The sequence below is a fragment of the Diorhabda sublineata genome, chromosome 7, assembly GCF_026230105.1.
Source record: "Diorhabda sublineata isolate icDioSubl1.1 chromosome 7, icDioSubl1.1, whole genome shotgun sequence".
NCBI classification, from domain to species: Eukaryota; Metazoa; Arthropoda; class Insecta; order Coleoptera; family Chrysomelidae; genus Diorhabda; species Diorhabda sublineata.
The window spans coordinates 31,957,558-31,977,803 of record NC_079480.1 but is presented as its reverse complement, the minus strand read 5'-3'; the positions used below and the strand labels follow the sequence as shown (position 1 = coordinate 31,977,803).

General features: G+C 33.1%; 1 protein-coding gene across 3 annotated transcripts in view; it reads right to left on the bottom strand.

The window, feature by feature from the left end:
* Positions 1–20,246, bottom strand: part of LOC130446519 (nitric oxide synthase) — a 174,393-nt gene that overhangs the window by 109,433 nt on the left and 44,714 nt on the right. For 2 of the 3 annotated variants that reach the window (XM_056782831.1, XM_056782832.1), the window contains exon 3: positions 18,143–18,220. The exons of the other annotated variant lie outside the window; for it this stretch is intronic. In XM_056782831.1, coding sequence (XP_056638809.1) covers positions 18,143–18,220 — 78 coding nt within the window. The remainder of the gene's footprint in view (positions 1–18,142; positions 18,221–20,246) is intronic. 3 annotated transcript variants of the gene reach the window in all.

Here is a 20,246-nt window from a genome sequence, read left to right as displayed (position 1 = left end):
AAGTAGCAACCTTCGTAAGATTAGTTCGTGACGTTCTGAATATGAACTGTACAAGCTAATAATTCGTTTTTGGAATGCACGTGTGCTTTTCTGAATAATGTTCATAAAGGGGATCTTCTTTTATATGAAATTATGTATAATTTCAGACAGAACGGTGCACAAATTACGTTAATTTTTCCATAATACGAGGAAAGTTTGTCAGTGGTAATGTTCACCAAAACAACTTAGTATTTTGCATGGTATTTTTTCAAAAATAACAACAAAATATACGATGAAGTTCCGGAGTAACGCATAAATATATTTCCAACGTAATTCATTTGTACATTAAACTACTATTTTTAAATAATATATCATCCCCTCATTTTCCACTCACTACTCTCAGTCTATGATGCATCCCAGAGAAATATACTAAATGAATAATGAGATTTTTAAATACAATTTATTCGGAAACTTTATATTAAAAAATATTTCTCCATGCCAAGTGCTATAAATTATTGAAAAACTATAACAAATTGAGTTTATATTGGAATGGAATGGAAATCTGATGGAATTATGGTATCCCAACGTGAAGCAGAATTAATACTTATTTTTGAGGGCAGTTATAGCAGTGCACTGTAAACAAGCGGCCTTTTTACAAGAAGGACACAAGTATTTTATCACTATACTCTTTCTTGAAGGACATACGTGACAAATCTTATGCTTTTCCTGAATCAAATCAACTCTATAGATTTCGTAGAATTAATTACATGGCTAACTGCTTCCCAAAAACGATTTTTTCATAACATTGATGTAATATATATGAATTTACCACGTAAATATCCAGTAGGCAAAAAATATTAACAAAGGCTCTCGGAAGTGCGACGACTTGAGGTGCTCTTAGGACATTTTTCGTCGAGATAATCCACTACAATTTAATTTTCTTTATAATAAAAAACGATTTCTGGTTTTCCATTATTAGAATCACTGAAACGCCTATTATGCATGGATGATACTAAATTTGTAGCTCTTCCAATTTTCCCAGCGCAAGAAATTCGAAAGCATTCCTGTCTGAATCCATAAAATTCCTTTTTTGTTGTGCTGTCGAGTCAAATTATTTTTCCATCGTGAAATTATTTTTCTACAGAACGTTATCTAGTTACTTGAAAGAATATTTGCTCGTATGGAATGAAGATGTCTTTCCAATAGAAAATTTTATCAGCTCACCACTTTCCGAGATATCACCCTTAAAAGGTGATGACTAAAATTTAGTTTTATAAGATTTCAGTGAAGCTAGAAACTTGGAATTCTATAATTTCCGTGCACTTGCAAAGGATTAACTATTTCTTCAATATTCCGTTACATTATACGGGGGTTATTTGAGCAATCCACCAAATTTTTTTTCAAGTTTAATTTTCATGAAATTAAATTATATGTTTTTCCCAAAACCAATAGCTGCACAGGGGAAAAATTTGGGATTCAATTTCACTCACCACTTTTTAAGCGGAGTTGGGTTGATGAAATTTTGTTATGGGATCGACCCATCTCAATTTCATATGAGCAATCGTCTTTTATATTTTTTCGCATGAATTTGGAAACACGCCACAGTTTATCGATGCAGTTCATGACATGATTTTATCAGACCGTTGAATTGGGTTCAAACGGATATCTGGAACACTGAATATTTCATACGAACGCGTTCATTATATAGATATAGTCAATTTGGACATGAGAAAAATTGCTACAAAATGGATTTTCAAATGTTTGAATGTGGACCAAAAGCGTCCAAGGATAGAAGCATCGCGCTCGATCTGTGCTCAATTTGAAAACGATGTAGACTTCTTAAACCGAATTGTTACTATGGATGAGACTTGGGTACATTTCTACGATCCAGAAACAAAGCAACAATCAACGGAATGGTGACACTCTGGTTTTCCAAAACCTAAGAAGTTTCGTGTCCAAAAATCTGCTAGAAAAGTTCTTGCTTCCGTTTTTTGGGATTGCCATGGAGTAATCATAATTGATTTTTTGGTTAAGGATAGAACGATAATTGGAGATTACTTTTCCAAATTACTGACCGGAAAAAAATTGGAGAGAAATCACGCGGAAAGCTATCCGAAGGTGTTTTGTTTTTGCAGGACAACGCCCCTGCACACAAATCTCTTGTTGCCATGCAAAAAATTCGTTATTTAGGGTTTGAAATATTAGAACCCATTTATTTACCAGATTTGGCTCCGTCCGAATCTCACCTCAACTGAAAAATAGTTTAAAAGGTCGTAAATTTTCTTCCAACGAGGAGGTAATAAAAGCTGTGTAGGTCTGGTTTGCAGAGCAAGAAGAAACATTTTCTACAAGGTCTAGAGACGTTGCAGGTTCGCTGTGATAAATATAATACTAGTACCAGGTTAAACAAATATAATTATTAGTCCGTTTTTTTTTCTATAATTCTATCTCTTCTACAATAATCACAAAAAAACATAAAATTTCATTTTTTTCCCAATCTATCTATTTATTCACAAATGAACATAATTTTATTTGTTTTATTTTTGTTTTATCTTAAAGCTGTTATAGTTGTGAGAATTGACTGAAAATGAGTAGAATTTATTTTCATTCCACACAGACTCGTTGTTCAACTTTTCAAATAAAACCAAGAAAACTTTGTAAAGTTGAAAAACTATACTGTATATTTTGAGTTCTTCCGTTTTTAACTACGTGTAGTTTTGAAAGCATTCGGGTGTTATTATTCTCGTTATCAAAACATTAAAATTAAACATGAATGGCTACGTATTTTATTCGCCATTGTCAGCTGCTACAAATCAGAATTCCATGCTATAGTTCCATCTGGCCGTGCTGTTGTGTTGAAACAATTTCAAATATATGAAATTCAAAACTGTTACATCGAATGATGGAAACTGGTTAAAATAGTTCCATTAAACATTAAAAATCAAAAAAATTTTCATATGATAATTTGGAAAAAACTACCTTTTTTTGATAATACTCCGATACATCAATTCCATATTACATATCGTGATATTTTACAATAATAATGTAAACATGTCCTCTCAAACTTTTGAAGCTGAATCAGATGGAATTGAAGAAGCTAGTGACAGTGACAGCAGTCTTGGAGAAGATAATGTCGGAATTCCAGATGAGAATTCTGATGCAAAACAAGATATATCTGATAGAGAGATAGATGCATTTGATTTGAGAAGACATCGTGAGTATTGCTTCACCAAATGAAACAAACATTTAGGTAAATGTTTTTTTTAGACATTAAGAGTGCCTTCTCCAGCACGCCAAAACAATCCATCCATCAGGCACTGGTAAGACGAGGAGTATAATCAAACATAGTGCCTTGGATTATTGTAGCCTTCGATAATCGCATTATCAATATCAATATAGGAGATGAAGTGATAACTGCAACACCGGGAGATGGAAGCTCTCAAGGGTACATATCGTCACGCAGGATATGAAGTGGCGGATTCATCAATGACCTGGCGATAATTTTTCAAATGCAATTTGTCCTAACAATCGTTCAGAGATTGAGTCAATGGAGTTTTGAGCATAAGCCCCTCAATGACCACTAGGAGGAACAAATAAATGTAGTCACCTTCGATCAGAGACTAACACGTAGACAAAATGATGTACAAATCGATCTATCATTACCCATGCAGCTTTCATATGGTGGCCAAGAATAAAAAACCAAAATTGAAGAAACAGTCTTGGATGAACGAAGGGCCTTGCTATATCAGGCGCGACTTAGTCATGTTCCACGGCAGATTAGCAGCCCTACAAAACATTTTACATCTGCCCCCTTTGAAGCCATTCATAGCAAAGCATACAAGGAACAGAACATAAAGTCCGGCGATTTGACTGGGCATCTCACCATTCTAAAAGAATTTAAGGTGCTCATATTTACGAATACCATGCATCGAATATTCAAACTCAATGGTAGCAAATGATGAAGATACTCTTCTGTGGATACCTGGTCATGAAAGAGTAGACGGCAATGAAAAAACCTGGAGAGAAAAGAGACAATTACTTTTATGTGACCATAACCTTCCATAGATTTCCCAAAATGTCATGGTCATAAAACAGTGGAAAAGCGAGAAGAAATCAGAAATATTGGATGAGACCCTAGGTCTAAAACAATCGAAAATATTCTTTTCTTATTCGACCAATTGATCTCAAAAAGGCTATTTACTGAACAAAGACGAGCTGATGATAGTTACTGGTATGTTTAATGTCCGGTGAGCTACCAGCTGAAGAACATCGGAGAAACTTTCGACAGCTCTTGTCGCTTCTGTGAAGAACCAAAGAAAACAGCCGACCAACATCTTTGTGAGTGTGAGGCAATCAATAATTAAAGACTACGGTACTTACATTCAATATTTTTAAAGCGAATAGAGGTGAGCTGCATAGTCCCCAGAAAGATAACTCACTTTACAAAGTGCAATAGATTATAAATATGTCAAAGTGTTAGTGATCTTACGTCCTATCTCATCTAATCTAATAAATTTTGACCATCTGCATTTCTAAGTGGTCAATTGTGGCACTGGTCCATTAAGAGCAAGAGGTTCACATGCTAAGCACGTTGACGAACTTACAGATTCGTCCAAATTAAGGTAAACGGTAGTAATTGCTCGTGTGCTTACTGCATGGCTTCTAATTGAGGGTATATTGTGGGAGAGAACTAATTGCGAAATTTTAGGCTAAATAAACTTGACAATGGGTGATAACTGTCACATCGGTTGTTACAGATATCAGTATTGCCTTATTAAAGTTCTCTGTCTCTAATCAAAGATATTTTACTTCTACTTTCGTAAAAATAATTTGAGTAGATCTTCTATAGACTTTCTTAGGGAAATAAAAGTTTTCATATTGAATAATACATTTCAGTAACTTAAATTGAATCATTTTTTGTTGTTTCTGAATTTCCCAATAAAATATTATCAAGGTAATCATACCAACTGATTTTTCAGATAAAATAAACAGTTCACTAATAAAGTTTCCTTCTTCTGGATCAAAATTGTTATTCCGTACAAGATCGAACTCATATTCAACTTGAAATTTGCAACACGCTCGGTTGGTCCGTTAGTAATGATAACTGCGATGAACTTCAGTTGAACGTTCCAGGAAATTCGAGAAAAATCAATTTCCTCAAGTATTTCGGAATTAGAATCGTAGTAGAAAACTAAAATTTATTTCTAGAATTTTATGTATCGATTAAATATATTCAATTTAAACTAAATCTTTCCATCTATTGGAAGTATCTATATGAAATTTTTTAAACAATTAAAGCAGCGTGTTAGAATATTTGCTAATTTTCATTAAACTAAAACCAACGCATGGATGTATACCTATAAATTATTAAATAAAATTACAATATAGTTGTGGGATAATAAGTTGATTATGACAAATTTACTGAACGACATTCAACAGTACAGCCTGTTTTTAACACTGAAGTAAACCCGTTTATAATCCGGTCAATTTAGACATTTGAAGCTACATGAATTCCCATCAAGCTGAAAATCAGTAAAATTGTTCAAAATACAATTGAAAATAAAATTTAAATGTTCCTCATCATTTCCGTGTATGGAAAAAATTTATTCAAGTTCAAAGGTCAAAAAAATCAGTCTTTCGTAATTTTTAGCAAAACGGAGAGTTTTATCATAGAAAAACCTCAGACAAAAATTGAAGATCATAAAATTAGCTACAAAAAACGTGTACACAGAACTATAATAAATAAAAACCTAAAAATAATTTTAATGATAAAGTGGTCGAAAGTTTTGCGAAAAATTCCCGCTGGTTAGGTTTTAATTAGATATAATTTTTGTTAAAATAAATGATTATTACTGTGTTTAAAAGTTTGATTTAGTTATTGTGCTGTGAAGGTTTAAATATTAATATTAGAACTGTTCTTATCACAATCATCATCGAGGTAAAGACTTCCAAAGTATAACGCTTCATGCTCTCGACTGTACTAGGTGTACATTTTTTTATCTTCCATAATATTCTCCTCCCTTAGTCATAAGCTGACGACGCCCTTGAACCCGAAGGATCCTACCGGCTAAGTAATGACGCAAGGAGTATTGTCCTACGAATAATTCAACCTATTTATGGTACGAGAAGAAATTTTACAAATAATTACTGGTTTACCAGCTGCCAACTCATGTATTTATTATTTCTAGATGTTTGTTGGCTTCAAAAACAAAACGCTGTGGTGTCTTATGTACCAAGAAATAATAAAACTTGTCTCTAGTATACACCATGATGATTAAGCCACAAAAGAGATCGGCAAACCTTCTATGGTAACTTTCAACACACTAAATCCGGAGTTGATGAGGTGAATAGGAAAGCAGGAATCTAGAATTGTGCGAGAAATAACAGACTCTGGTCCATGTTGTAGTAGTGACCTGTCTTGTAGTGTTATATTCTTTGTTCAATATGCAAATAATGGAAACATAGATTTGGTAAGACGAAAATTTCTACAGCAGTTAGCACGTGAGCTCATTAGTAATTATCGGAATCACAGAGCAACATTGAAATATTTCACACGTGAAATAAGAAAACGTCGACAACATGTTCTTAATATTCGTGAAGAACATGGACCTAGAAAATGGAATAGATAACAGTAGAAAATATTATAAATATTTATGTTCATATTTTATGTAAAACTGTAGTTAAAAGACATATGCAAATGAATATGATTAGGAAAATTATGATTTCTCAGACTGTTTTGTATGTTTTATGATTTTCAATGTGTGTGACTACGCAACCGATACCAGATTCAGTTTTGGAGGCATCCGTATAGAGAATTAGACGAAGGATTTTTTATGCAGAATTTCTAGGAACTTTAACTCATTTTTTATTAAAATCTTTTTTCTCTGAAGATGTAATATAATCCGTCTCTGAAATACGGCAGTTCTTAGTTGCTTACCCGTTACACATTCTGAAGCAGAATTAAACAAATTTGGTTTTTCGTGCAGTTTAAAAAATGTTTCATATATTCAACAATGTTTCCAATTTCTTTCTCACGCTTATTTGATGTTATTGAATAACATGACATATTTATAGAATAATTTTTTTGCTTAGTTGTGTAATGGTTCAACAGAAAAAAATTGAGTATAGGTGGAAATATTTTGTCAAGAGAAGTAAATATTAATTACCCCCCCGGATTTTTTTCTATTTGATTCTAAGGAACTGAAAAATGAGAGAAAAGGATCCATTTCCTTCTCTCCGCCTTCCGAACTTCAATTCAAACTCTATAATAGCGGTTTGGACAATGGAACACGAAAAAAATATGGGCTATCACTACTGTTGAACGAGTTTTCTCTACTTATGTTTCTTAATTAAAAATTGAGTTCGACAATAGATAAGCAGTGTATGAATGGAACAAATCTAGATCAAGATATGGAAATAAAATCTATATTAGGTATTTGAAAAGCTTTAAACCATCCAAATTTTTTCATGTATCAATCATACTCAATAATTTCATCTGTGAAAGTAAAAATATCAGTGATATCTCTGTGAGGACAGTGAAATGAACTTATACCAAAACATATCATGCACAAATAACTTGTTAAAAAGAAAATTTGGTGTGTTTTTTCTCTAATTATTCTTTTAAACGAAAACTATCTGCCAATTTACTCAATCTTCATAGATTTACAAAAAACTTACGACACTGTGAACAGAAATCATTTGTACAGCGTTATGAAGGATATTAGTATTCCAAAAAAAACTTATAAGTATCACGAAAATGATACTAGAACACTAGAACATACAAAAACGAAGGTAATGACAAATCAAAGAATATCAAAATGTTTTCAGATCAACACAGTACTAGAACAGGGAGATCCAACGGAACTACTGGCATACGCAGACGATGTAATAATCCTTTTAACATCGGAAAACGAGCTGCAGAGCCTTCATACAATGACAATGAATCCACGAGTCAACGAAGATAAAGTTCATGATAAAGATAATACCACAAAGGAAAAGATCAACGATGAGTTTGTCAATATAACTGAACTATGAAAAGGCAATGAGTTTAGAACAAGTTATCTATATTTTGGGGTGATTATCAAGGACGATGGTGATGAGAGAGAAGCGAGGATGACGAGGGGAAGTAAACAGTTGGGAGCGATGAATGCGATAATGAAATTCCCAGAAAGGTGAAGCGCTACATCTGTACAAAACAATAATAAGACGAATAGTGAGCTAGGGATGCGAAACGTGGATTTTTACCAAAACAGAAGAAGTTAGATGTATGGGAAAGGTAAACACTTAGAAGGATACTAGTCGGTGAAAAACAGGGGTAATTATAGCTGAGGACAACAAATAATGAAATAATAAGATTCAAAAGAATCGAGTGGCTGGGTCACATACAGAGAATGCCAGATTTTAGAGCAACAACAAAAATGATGGACATGGAACAAGGAGGAACGAGACCATGGAATAGGTGGTACGCAGAGGTGATGGAAGACCTAAAAGGAAGAGGAAATCGGAATAGGACATCAATTTCATGCTATGGGCTCAAAATAAATACGCGAGGCAACTATACCAGGCTATATTAAAGTATTCTTAGCCTACTATAGAACCAAACAAAATTTCAATGTCAAAATATTCTCCTCTTAATTGGTTAGGTACAATTATTACAGCGAACCTGCAAAGTCTCTAGACCTCTTAAAAAAATGTATCTTCTTGCTGTGCAAACCAGACCTCCACCGCTTTTATACATTTTATACATTTTTTCAGTTGAGGAAAGAGATCATAGACGGACAAAGCCAAATCTGGTGAATAAGGATTTGTTCTAGTAATTCAAACCCTAAATCGCGAATTTTTTGCATAACATGAGATTTGTGTGCAGGGGCGTTATCCTGCAAAAACAAAACAACTTTGGATAGCTTTCCGCGTCTTTTCTCTTTAATCTTGTCCCGTAGAGTGGTCAGTAATGTCGAATAGTAATCACCAGTTATTGTTCTACCCTTATCCAAAAAATCAATCATGATTACTTCATGGCAATCCCAAAAAACTGAAGCAAGAACTTTTCCAGCAGATTTTTTGACCCGAAACTTCTTGGGTCTTGTAGAACCAGAGTGTCGCCATTCCATCGATTGTTGTTGCTTTGTTTCTGTATCAAAAAAATGTACTCAAGTCTCATCCATAGTAACAATTCGGTTTAAGAAGTCTAAATCTTTTCAAATCGAGCACAGATCGAACGCGATGCTTCTACCCTTGCACGCTTTTGGTCGACATTCAAACATTTGGGGATCCATTTTGCAGCAATTTTTCTTATGTCCAAATTGACGTGAACTATATGACGCGTTTCATATAAAATATTCAGTGCTTCAGATATCCGTTTTAGCCCAATTCGACGGTCTGATAAAATCTTGTCATGAACTGCATCGATATTTTCGGGGACTGACACAGAAACTGGCCTTCCTGATCTATCATCATCTTTAATGGAAAATTTAACTCTTTTGACGCTTGCAGTCCAATTTTTCACGGTCGCATACGAAGGACATTGATCACCAAGGGTATTAAGCATATCTTCGTAAATCTGCTTACCTCTTAACCTTAAATACAGGTACTTGATGACGGCTCGATACCCCAATTTTTAGATTTTCACAATTTCGGTGGACATTTTTTTTCTTTTAATTTATTGTGTAACTCTGGTTTACTTTTTTGACGTCAAACTTCACACTTACACTTCTAATAAGTTATTGTCCGTTGCTATGGTAATACAATATTTTGTTTATGTATGGAACTGGACTAGGCTAACTAGGTATCAATACGTCCTCGTATATATTCTGTTATACATTAATAAACAATAATCTCGTCGTGGGAAGACTCAACTCTCAACTTGGAAAATTATATTAAGTCGATATGTCAACGTGATTCATTCCTATGGACATAATTTCGGCCCATATGAGTTCTTTATATTAATTAGGTAATCTTCTAAGACATTACTCCACCACCAAAATCTATATACAGTTCTAAAGCGAAGACATTTTAATTTCAATAAGAACGAACGTTTTTTCGTATAGTCATTTTTTTATTGAAACACATTATATGAGTGATGATTCTGTGTTTTGATATAAAATGTTTTTCGAGTTGCAGAAGGAAATTTTTGAGATACTAAGCATCGGAAAACTCCGAGTTATGATCCTTGTTGAAACGATTTTCTCGACTAACCACAAGACATTTTATTGGGATAACCCTTGTACCAGTTTTTCCTCAAGTTTTGAAATAATAAAATAATGTTTGTTATTAAATAGTTCATTTTCATATAACAATAATTTGAAGTATATAGAAAGTGAAAAGGAAAGAAAAGTAAATTTTGTGCTTGGGATTATCTTCTCTTCATTTAAGTATCGATCTAATCTATAAATCTAATCGATAAAACAGCCGATCTTCGACGACCTGTAGCGAGATGCGAACACGATTGAAATCGGAAAAACATCGTAACACGAAGCGAGTCGAACGGCATTGTGATGTTGGTTCAAACCAGTTGAAAGTCATAAAAAATTACCGCACGATAACTGTTTCAACTTTATGATGGCAATGTCAGATTTGACAATCTCAAAACTTGGCTAGCAGCCCTCGTTATTCAATGATATGAAAAAATAACTAGACTAGAAATAGAATGCCATTTGGCTTGATACTTTCTTCAAACAAACTCGTTAGGTATTGAACTTCTTTATCCACCATCACTTCTCACAATTAATATTGCGATCAAACCATCTAGGGAGAAAGTTTGATGAAGAATGATTTGTCAATGTTTCCAACTCTATTTAGGATGATTGCATGACAATTCGTTGTATATGTAAAGTAATAACCTCTAAGCAACAGGTATTACTGTTTCAATAAATCTACAATTCCTCATAAGGTATTTATATCAACTTTACCTTACTGAATATACAAAACTTAAATAGAGATTGATACAAAAGTATATACTGATTACACCAAGAAAAAGAGACTAGTTCGTAGAAAGAATTTTCTGATTTACCATCTGAATCTGGAACGCCTTGCAAGATTGTAAATAATTTTAAAATGTGAAGGCTAATGATAGCTCTAATCTCTAAAATTAATAAATTTATATATCAAAAGACAAATGGGGCACTGGATCTTATCACAATGAACAATCACCCTGTACATAACAATTCAATATAGGGCAGTTTAATCTGAGATAAATACTTGGAAGATGTTTCGTTTGATAAAAATATATGTTTTTAAGCAAGCAGTACTTTCAATTTTCCCAAACTCTGGTTAAGTCACGTGAAGAATGTTATTTTTAATTTAAAAATATTCAATAGCTAATAATTGATAATAAAGAAGGAAATAACTCCTTGTGCGTTTGTTCAAACTGTTGTAATAAATTTAAGTTTCCATTTAGAGGATTTCCTCATCTTTCAATTCGAAAATCCTATTCGTTCGGTAAACAATCTACGAACGCATCATGATCGATTTTGTTTACCAATAAATTCAACTACCTCACCGTTTGCTTAAAATAATTTCAATAAGATACATAAAGAAGTTGTTCGGGTCTGGTATAGAAGATACCAGTTATGGATGACCGACATGACTGGTTCTGTATATCGATAGTAAAACTGAATTGTTATATATACAGGGGGTTTCGGTGGCGGTAAGTCGATCTAGCTAAGATGCCTTTTTGTAATCGATGAAGACTGCAACCCATTTCTGAAGCCGAATTGAGTTTCGTCTTGATCTTCTTCGCATTTATTTCTGATCCTAGCGTCGATGTTTCTTAAGAATATTCTTATAGTGTGACTCATAGGACTTATCAGTCTATACTTGCTTCAATTCTTTGGACGTTGTTATTTTGGCAAAGTTATGAATTCTGATTTTAAACAATCTTCTGGAATTTCAGCGGTTGAATAAACATTATTGGAGAGTTTGACTAATATTTCTATGCTTTCTTCATTTTTGAGCTTTAACAAATGTACGTCAACCTAGGGGACCAATTTTTTCAAAAATGACTTTTGAATAGCTCAATAATTGCCATTTTTTGTCGCTTTTTTGCAGTGAAACTCCAAGAATTTGCCAGTAGTTATTTTTAGAAAAAAACCTATGGTCCGCTATTATATTTGAACACATCAATAATTGCCGCTTAATTTTCCGTTCAGGAAATCATCATTGATTTATCCGGAGCACATCGGGGTCGGGCACAAAGTCGGAAAATAACAATTTTCCATATATACTCACAATAATTTGCAATAATACAAAATATTTTTTTGTTACTCAATTTTAAGATCGTTATTTCAATAAATTTGGCATAAATATTCTTACAAACCACATCATCATCAACTCTTAGCTAATAATATATTTTCAAGGCCACTTGAATGTCATTTTTTTTAATAGTCACGTTGACATATCGACTTAATATAATTTTCCAGGTTGAGAGTTGAGTCTGCCCACGACGAGATTATTTTTTATTAATGTAGAACAGAATATATACGAGGATGTATTGATATCTAGTTAGCCTAGTCCAGTTCCATACATAAATAAAATATTACCTTAGCAACGAACAATAAATTATTGTGTGTAAGTGTAAGTGTAAAGTTTGATTCAAAAAAGGAAAGCAGAGTTACGCAGCCATAAATTGGAAAGAAAAAGATGTCCACTGGAATTTGGAAAATCGAAAAATTGGAGTATCGAGCAATCATCAAGTACCTGTATTTGAATGGGTTAAGAGGCAAGCAGATTTACGAAAATGTGCTTAATACCCTTGGTGATCAATGTCCTTCGTATGCGACCGTGAAAAATTGGACTGTAAGCTTCAAAAAAGGTAAATTTCCATTGAAGGTGATGACCGATTGGGAAGGCCAGTTTCTGTGTCAGTCCCCGAAGATATCGATCCAGTTCATTACATGATTTTATCAGACCGTCGAACTGAGCTAAAACGGATTGAATATTTCATACGAACGCGTTCACATAGTTCACGTCAATTTGGACATGAGAAAAATTGCTACAAAATGGATCCCCAAATGTTTGAAATTTGACCAAAGCGTGTAAGGGTAGACGCATCGCGTTCGATCTATGCTCGATTTGAAAACGATGTAGACTTCTTAAGCCGAATTGTTACTTTGGATGAGACTTGGGTACATTTCTACGATCCAGAAACAAAGCAACAATCGATGGAATCTGCTGGAAAAGTTCTTGCTTCAGTTTTCTGGGATTGCCATGGAGTTATCAGGATTGATTTTTTAGATTAGGGTAGAACAATAACTGGAGATTACTATTCGACAGAGAAAAGATGCAGAAAGCTATCGAAAAGTGTTTTGTTTTTGCAGGACAACGCCACTGCACGAGGGGGTAATAGAAGCTGTGGAGGTCTCGTTTGCAGAGAAAGAAGAAACATTTTTTTAAAGGTCTAGAGACGTTGCAGGTTCGCTGTAAAAAAAGTATCTAATTAAGAGGAGATTATGCTGAGTAATAAAATAACATTGAATTTGTTTGGTTCGTTACAGGCTAAGAATTTTTCAATATATCCTCATAAGTAAAACAACTGATATATAAAAAAAATGTGTTTGATAGCAATTCTTATCGTATACGGCAAGTTGAACGTTAACTGCAGATTTTTTTATCAGTACTTCGGATGAATTTAATTATGCACTAAATTCCATGTCAAATCTCACAAAAATATATAATTAATTTCAAAAATTCAATGTATAACCTACAATAAATAAATACTGAATGCCACGATCAGCTGTTCAAACGCGTCCAAACGGATTAGCATAATATAAGTAAATGTGTTTACCAATAATTTTTAAAATTTCTGAGCCTATTGGGTCTTTAATTCCTTAAAGCTCAAACCAAGTTGAATGACCTCTCCTTATGTCATATTTAAACAGTCACATCTACAATTGACTCAGTTTATTAACTTTTGGAAACTATAACCTGGATTCGGGTAGATCAGCGATCAGCTGATTGCGGATTCTAGCACAGAACGAGATTAAGATTTAGTGAAAATCTCAATTTTAAAACATGATCTAGAAGAACTTTTGATTTTTAAATTTAATCTCTGATACCGATGAATTCATGAACAACAACTTTACACGAATTGTAATTGATGTAATCACGTGTTCATCCTAGAAAATGTTCAATATTACAAATGTGTCACTACCCTCATAAGGGAAATTACTATGTAATTACTTTTTTCTACGACCGTGCGTTTTAACCCACTTTCCCGCACGCATTTTAGTTTTGAAAGTGTCACAATTTTGACCTTATTAGATAGCTTTTTACGGAGGTTATAACTATTGTTACTACAGGTAAATAAATATTTACGAAATAGTCCATCAAATAAAATTTAAACCTTTTCTAGCTGCCTGTAGCATCTTTAATTTTTTGAAAATATAAAATAATAAAGATATTTTTTATATAACTTTGTACATTCTTCAAAAGAGTGTCACAAAACAACTATCAAACCACCCGGGTTTGATACCAGTTGCTATGACAACCCAGGCGTGTATTATGTAAAACATGAAAGTTGTTCAAAACGTCTTGGAAGTGACCGAATAAGTACAATCTTCTTCCAAATTAAACCACATTAAACCAAATAACTCCACTGGACCAGCAATTCTTACTAGTCTACAGAATGCAACAAATTGTGTTTTCAATATTAATATTTATAATACTTAGTAGTTTTTAGTTAAAGTTTTGTATATTATTATGTTTGTTGGAATAACATAATTTTTTAAAAATGGGTCCTTGTATATACGGTCGTAGAAAAAATAATGTTCCTAACTCATGCGTAAAGTGTCTTTCCGCACTTGACCGCTTGCCCGAACTCCGCTCCGCGTCGTTCGGGTCAACTGCAGTCGCGTGCGGGAAAGTATCACTTTCCGCACTTGTTAGGAAAATAACTATTATCTTACAGAGAACGGGAAAAGATCACATTTTGTAAACACTTTTTCAGCATAAATACAAATTGTCACGTTGTATCTTTTCAAGGAAATTATTTAGTTCAATCGTTGAATTAAGTTAATCCATTCAATATTGTAGATATGAATTTTTGTAACTAAATTTTTTTAAAAATAGTTTTTCGAGAGTAAAATCCTTAATTCTCATTATAATAAATAATATTTCATCAACATAATCATCAAATAAAATGTCTTCATCTATTAGTTGTCCCATATGACTGAATGTTAAGATATTCTACATGAGTCATGTAAAGCAAAAGTTTGTTTTTAGCTAATTTGTTGTTCAAGTAATAACAGTTCCATATCATTTAGAGATTGAGGAACATATTTTATATTCACTTCACATCTCAGGCGAACGTGTCTCGCAATTATAAAGTCAAACTTGAGAACACAATTACATAATAAAGGCATGAGATTTCAACCCCTTTATTTCTAGAATTTGATTCATTCGAAGATACGTTCAAATGTATGTGGGAGATTCCTAATTTTTTTGGTCGTTTCCGCACACTAATTTAACCACAGTTTTTTATGCTTATAAGCGCTTTTCGGAAACAGTGATCAGGTATCCGGTAGATCAGCTGATTGCTGATCCTAGCACAAAACGAGATTTTGATCAGAGTTTCGTTTACCGTTTACGGTGGAAATTTTAAATTTAAAACTGAGCCCTACAAAATTGTTTTTTATTTCTTTAGTTTTGTCAATTAATTCATAACTTCACGCGTCTCATAAAACTTGGTTGGGTAATATAGTGAAACAGAAATAAAAAAAGGAGAAATTCTTTATTGTCACAAAAATTGTTTACAATTTGCAGAAAAAGCTTGTAAAAAACTAAGAAACGTAAATACAAATAACTATCTAAATATAAAGTACACGGCAATTCTAATATAGGTAGTAATTTGTATTAAAAATCAATAACACATCAAACCAATGCATAGCATGCTCCGAATTGAGTGATATTATTAGAATAAAAGTGTTTTATATAGTAGAAGACACTTTCCAGTACATATGCCTTCAAATTATTGGGAAATACGGTGAAAGATGTGAAAGATTTGAATTCAATTGGCAAATGATTGTGCATTTTTTGCATTGTGTAGTATTGAACCCTCAACTAATTCTGAGCGTGGAGTGAATCCCTAAAAGCTCTCGTTTGTAGTTTGAAGATTCGCTCAAATTGAGTCGCACCACACGTACCCCAGAAGATCATAGATTTAACCAAGTTATCGTCTTCAAAGACTGAAGGTAAACTATCCCTGAAGACGATAACTTGGTTTTCGAAACGCGAGTAATTGTAGTCGTGATCGCATATATTTTACGCATTCACGTTTGTATTTATAAATTGTAATAATTCTGAATTTTACAAAAATAAATATGTTCGATAATAAAATAAAATAATATATTACAATCTCATTGAAAAAGGACTAAATATTTCGCTCATTTCAGATGTTAAATATTTGAATTCAATCGACAAATGATTGTGCATTTTTTTATTGTAAAATATTGAGCCCTTTACTAATTCTGAACGTGGTGTAGGTGGATGGAGGTCCTGCTTCGCGTTACTAAGTAGTTAATGTTTCTAAAATTAGAGGAGCGTGCCTATAAATTAGGCAAGTGAATGTCTAACAGCTCTCTTTTGTAATTTGAAGATTCGTGCAAATTGAGTCGCACCACACGTACCCCAGAAGGTCATAGATTTAACCAAGTTATCGTCTTCAAAGACTGAAGGTAAACTATCCCTGAAGACGATAACTTGGTTTTCGAAACGCGAGTAATTGTAGTCGTGATCGCATATATTTTACGCATTCACGTTTGTATTTATAAATTGTAATAATTCTGAATTTTACAAAAATAAATATGTTCGATAATAAAATAAAATAATATATTACAATCTCATTGAAAAAGGACTAAATATTTCGCTCATTTCAGATGTTAAATATTTGAATTCAATCGACAAATGATTGTGCATTTTTTTATTGTAAAATATTGAGCCCTTTACTAATTCTGAACGTGGTGTAGGTGGATGGAGGTCCTGCTTCGCGTTACTAAGTAGTTAATGTTTCTAAAATTAGAGGAGCGTGCCTATAAATTAGGCAAGTGAATGTCTAACAGCTCTCTTTTGTAATTTGAAGATTCGTGCAAATTGAGTCGCACCACACGTACCCCAGAAGGTCATAGATTTAACCAAGTTATCGTCTTCAAAGACTGAAGGTAAACTATCCCTGAAGACGATAACTTGGTTTTCGAAACGCGAGTAATTGTAGTCGTGATCGCATATATTTTACGCATTCACGTTTGTATTTATAAATTGTAATAATTCTGAATTTTACAAAAATAAATATGTTCGATAATAAAATAAAATAATATATTACAATCTCATTGAAAAAGGACTAAATATTTCGCTCATTTCAGATGTTAAATATTTGAATTCAATCGACAAATGATTGTGCATTTTTTTATTGTAAAATATTGAGCCCTTTACTAATTCTGAACGTGGTGTAAGTGGATGGAGGTCCTGCTTCGCGTTCCTAAGTAGTTGATGTTTCTAAAATTAGAGGAGCGTGCCTATAAATTAGGCAAGTGAATGTCTAACAGCTCTCTTTTGTAATTTGAAGATTCGTGCAAATTGAGTCACACCACACGTACCCCAGAAGGTCATAGATATAACTAAATTATCGTCTTCAGAGACTGAAGGTAAACTATCTCTGGAGACGATAGCTTGGTTTTAGAAACGCGTGTAATTGTAAGTGGTGGTGTAGTGGTGATGTCACCAATTTTTTTTGAGTAAGCAAAAATGAGAGTTATTAGTACACAGCTAGGCGCTAAGCTGTACTTGTCAGCTGTCCACCAATACGATCTACTTTGATTATAATTTTCATGCATTTTGTTATAAAAAAATAAATAGAAAATATCAGCATGCAGTTAATTGTTAATGTATACAAAAATATAGATCAATGCAGAGTTATGGAATGAGGTAAAAGCAATTTCCCTGATCAGAAAAAAGTCAGAGATGAAAATAAATTTTTAATTCATCATGATCGAATTAATGAATATAGCTTATCATTCAGATTAAATCCTGATTTATTTTTACTAGTGTCATCCCCGAAAACATGAATCTTCAAGTTTTGAGTAATTTTATAGTTTGACGATCCTTGTTCAAATACAAAACGTTCACTTATTTCGTGTTAAATGAGGTTAGTTTTCTCCCCGAAAAAGAAACTTACCTCGACGGATTTCAAGTATAAGGTATCGAAACTATCTGAATTGGTACTAAAGTTCTTTAGGCGTATCGGTTTTCTTTTCTAGAGAATTAAAAAGAAGTTACACATGCATATAATATAAAAGTGACATAAATATAATTTTCCATTGTTTTGGTATTCATTTGGATTTTTGTTTGATATTATGATACAACATGAGCTGGAATTATAAAGAAAATGATTCAAATTCAGTTTTATTCAGCATTTTCCCTGCTATCAGTTATTCGCTGTATATTTTCAAATTTGAATTACAATTATCGGACGCCACATTTTCCAGTTGTATACGCGGTTTATCGAAAACATATAAATTTTATCTTTATATTTGCTAAAATGGAAAATTGTTAATAAAAACTTTTATCTGGATACATCTACTTAGAAATTTGTAGTAACATCGAGTGATAATTGAAAGTGAGGTTATTTAATTTCGCATTAATGTTTTTATCTTGGATGACTGTTATAACGAAATACGAGGAAACTTAAAATTTTCCTGAATGAAAACTAGAGAAATAAATCAACATATTATATTATATTTTCGTTCAATACCTTCGATTTTTTGATAGGTTTTTAGAATTATCATTTTTTTCTCAATATAGTAGGTAACTAAATAAAATTTTTGTCTGGGATTATATGGTAAAAATTGAATAAAATGAAATGGATCAGAAAATGTAGCACATCAAACCAGATTACATATTTGTAAATAACTTTAAACATATGTCAAAATACTTTGTACTGTGTGCAGAAGTGAATTAACCTTAAGGTAAACTAGGCATGTGTCCAGGGGCACGAAGCTACAAAGCAGAATTGTAAAATAAATATTAATTTAACGGATGAGTCTAGCTTAAGCTTACAACGCCTACAAACAAATGAGAATGGAAAGATACGACAATATTCGTCACGTCGACCCCCATTCAGTATCGAATGTCTTATTTCTAAAATTGTGGGGATGGTGGTGCGCGGGGGTGTACTTAACACTTGTGCATGGTGTAGATACCAAATTGCAACCATCATATTGGTTTATCAGATTGTTGCTCATGGAAGCTTCAGAAGCAAAGAAGTACCTACAAATATCGTTTCGAAAATTTGTATCTTGTGTACAAAAAAAAGTAAACAGTTGTGGTACAGGCAAGTACATAAACGATGAGCAATGACTCGAAATGATTCAATGTTATAACGACGTTAAATCGAGAGTAGACGTCATTGGAAAACTATGTGCCACGTATAATGTTGAAAAATTTTCTTTGAACTTAGTGAGTGAACAGCTGAAAAGAAGGTTGATTACTCATTGAAACATTGCCAGTTGAAATAAAAAATATGTTGATAAAACAGGAAACATTTCCACTTCTGAATGGCGAAAATCAACCTATCACCGACTCTGGTACAACAGGAAAGGTGCAGCATGCTATTTAGAAGCCCCAAGAAACATTTTGGCAATAAAATGAAAACTAAAATTGTTAATGAGTCTGAGTTATACACTACTACAATACGGTAGATACTACTTAAAGTTTTAAGATATGGCAACCCTGAGATTACCATAATAAAGTTTCAAATTTTCAGTGGTGAACGTACCCAGATCGTGTTGCTATTTGAGTTATTTACAGATACTTGAAACTTTTATTTTGGTCAAAAAATGGAATTAACTCGTGAAAATTTTCGTTTGGATTATTTTCTATAACTTTCGATGTGGATTAAACCAACAGCAGGGTGTCGATCAACTCGCTTCGACTTTGGGTAATCTGGACCCACCGTTTTTAGCTGGTTTACCGAATTCAATCGGGAACGCACTTCGCTACAGAATGAATTTCGTGAAGGTCTTCCAAAATCGGCTGTTGTGCCACAAAACATCGATGCTGTGCTTGAACTGATATTGCAAGATCGTCATGTGACATACCATGAGATTGAGTCGTACTTGGGCATTAGTTTCTCTCGCACACATTCAATATTGTATGAATATTTGGCTGTCAAAAATATTTGTTCGTGCTTGATGCTCGTGTCGATTGGTGATGCTTGGAAAAACGTCTAGGAAATTGTGGCAAATCATTAATTATGGATGGATTTATTTAAACACGAAACT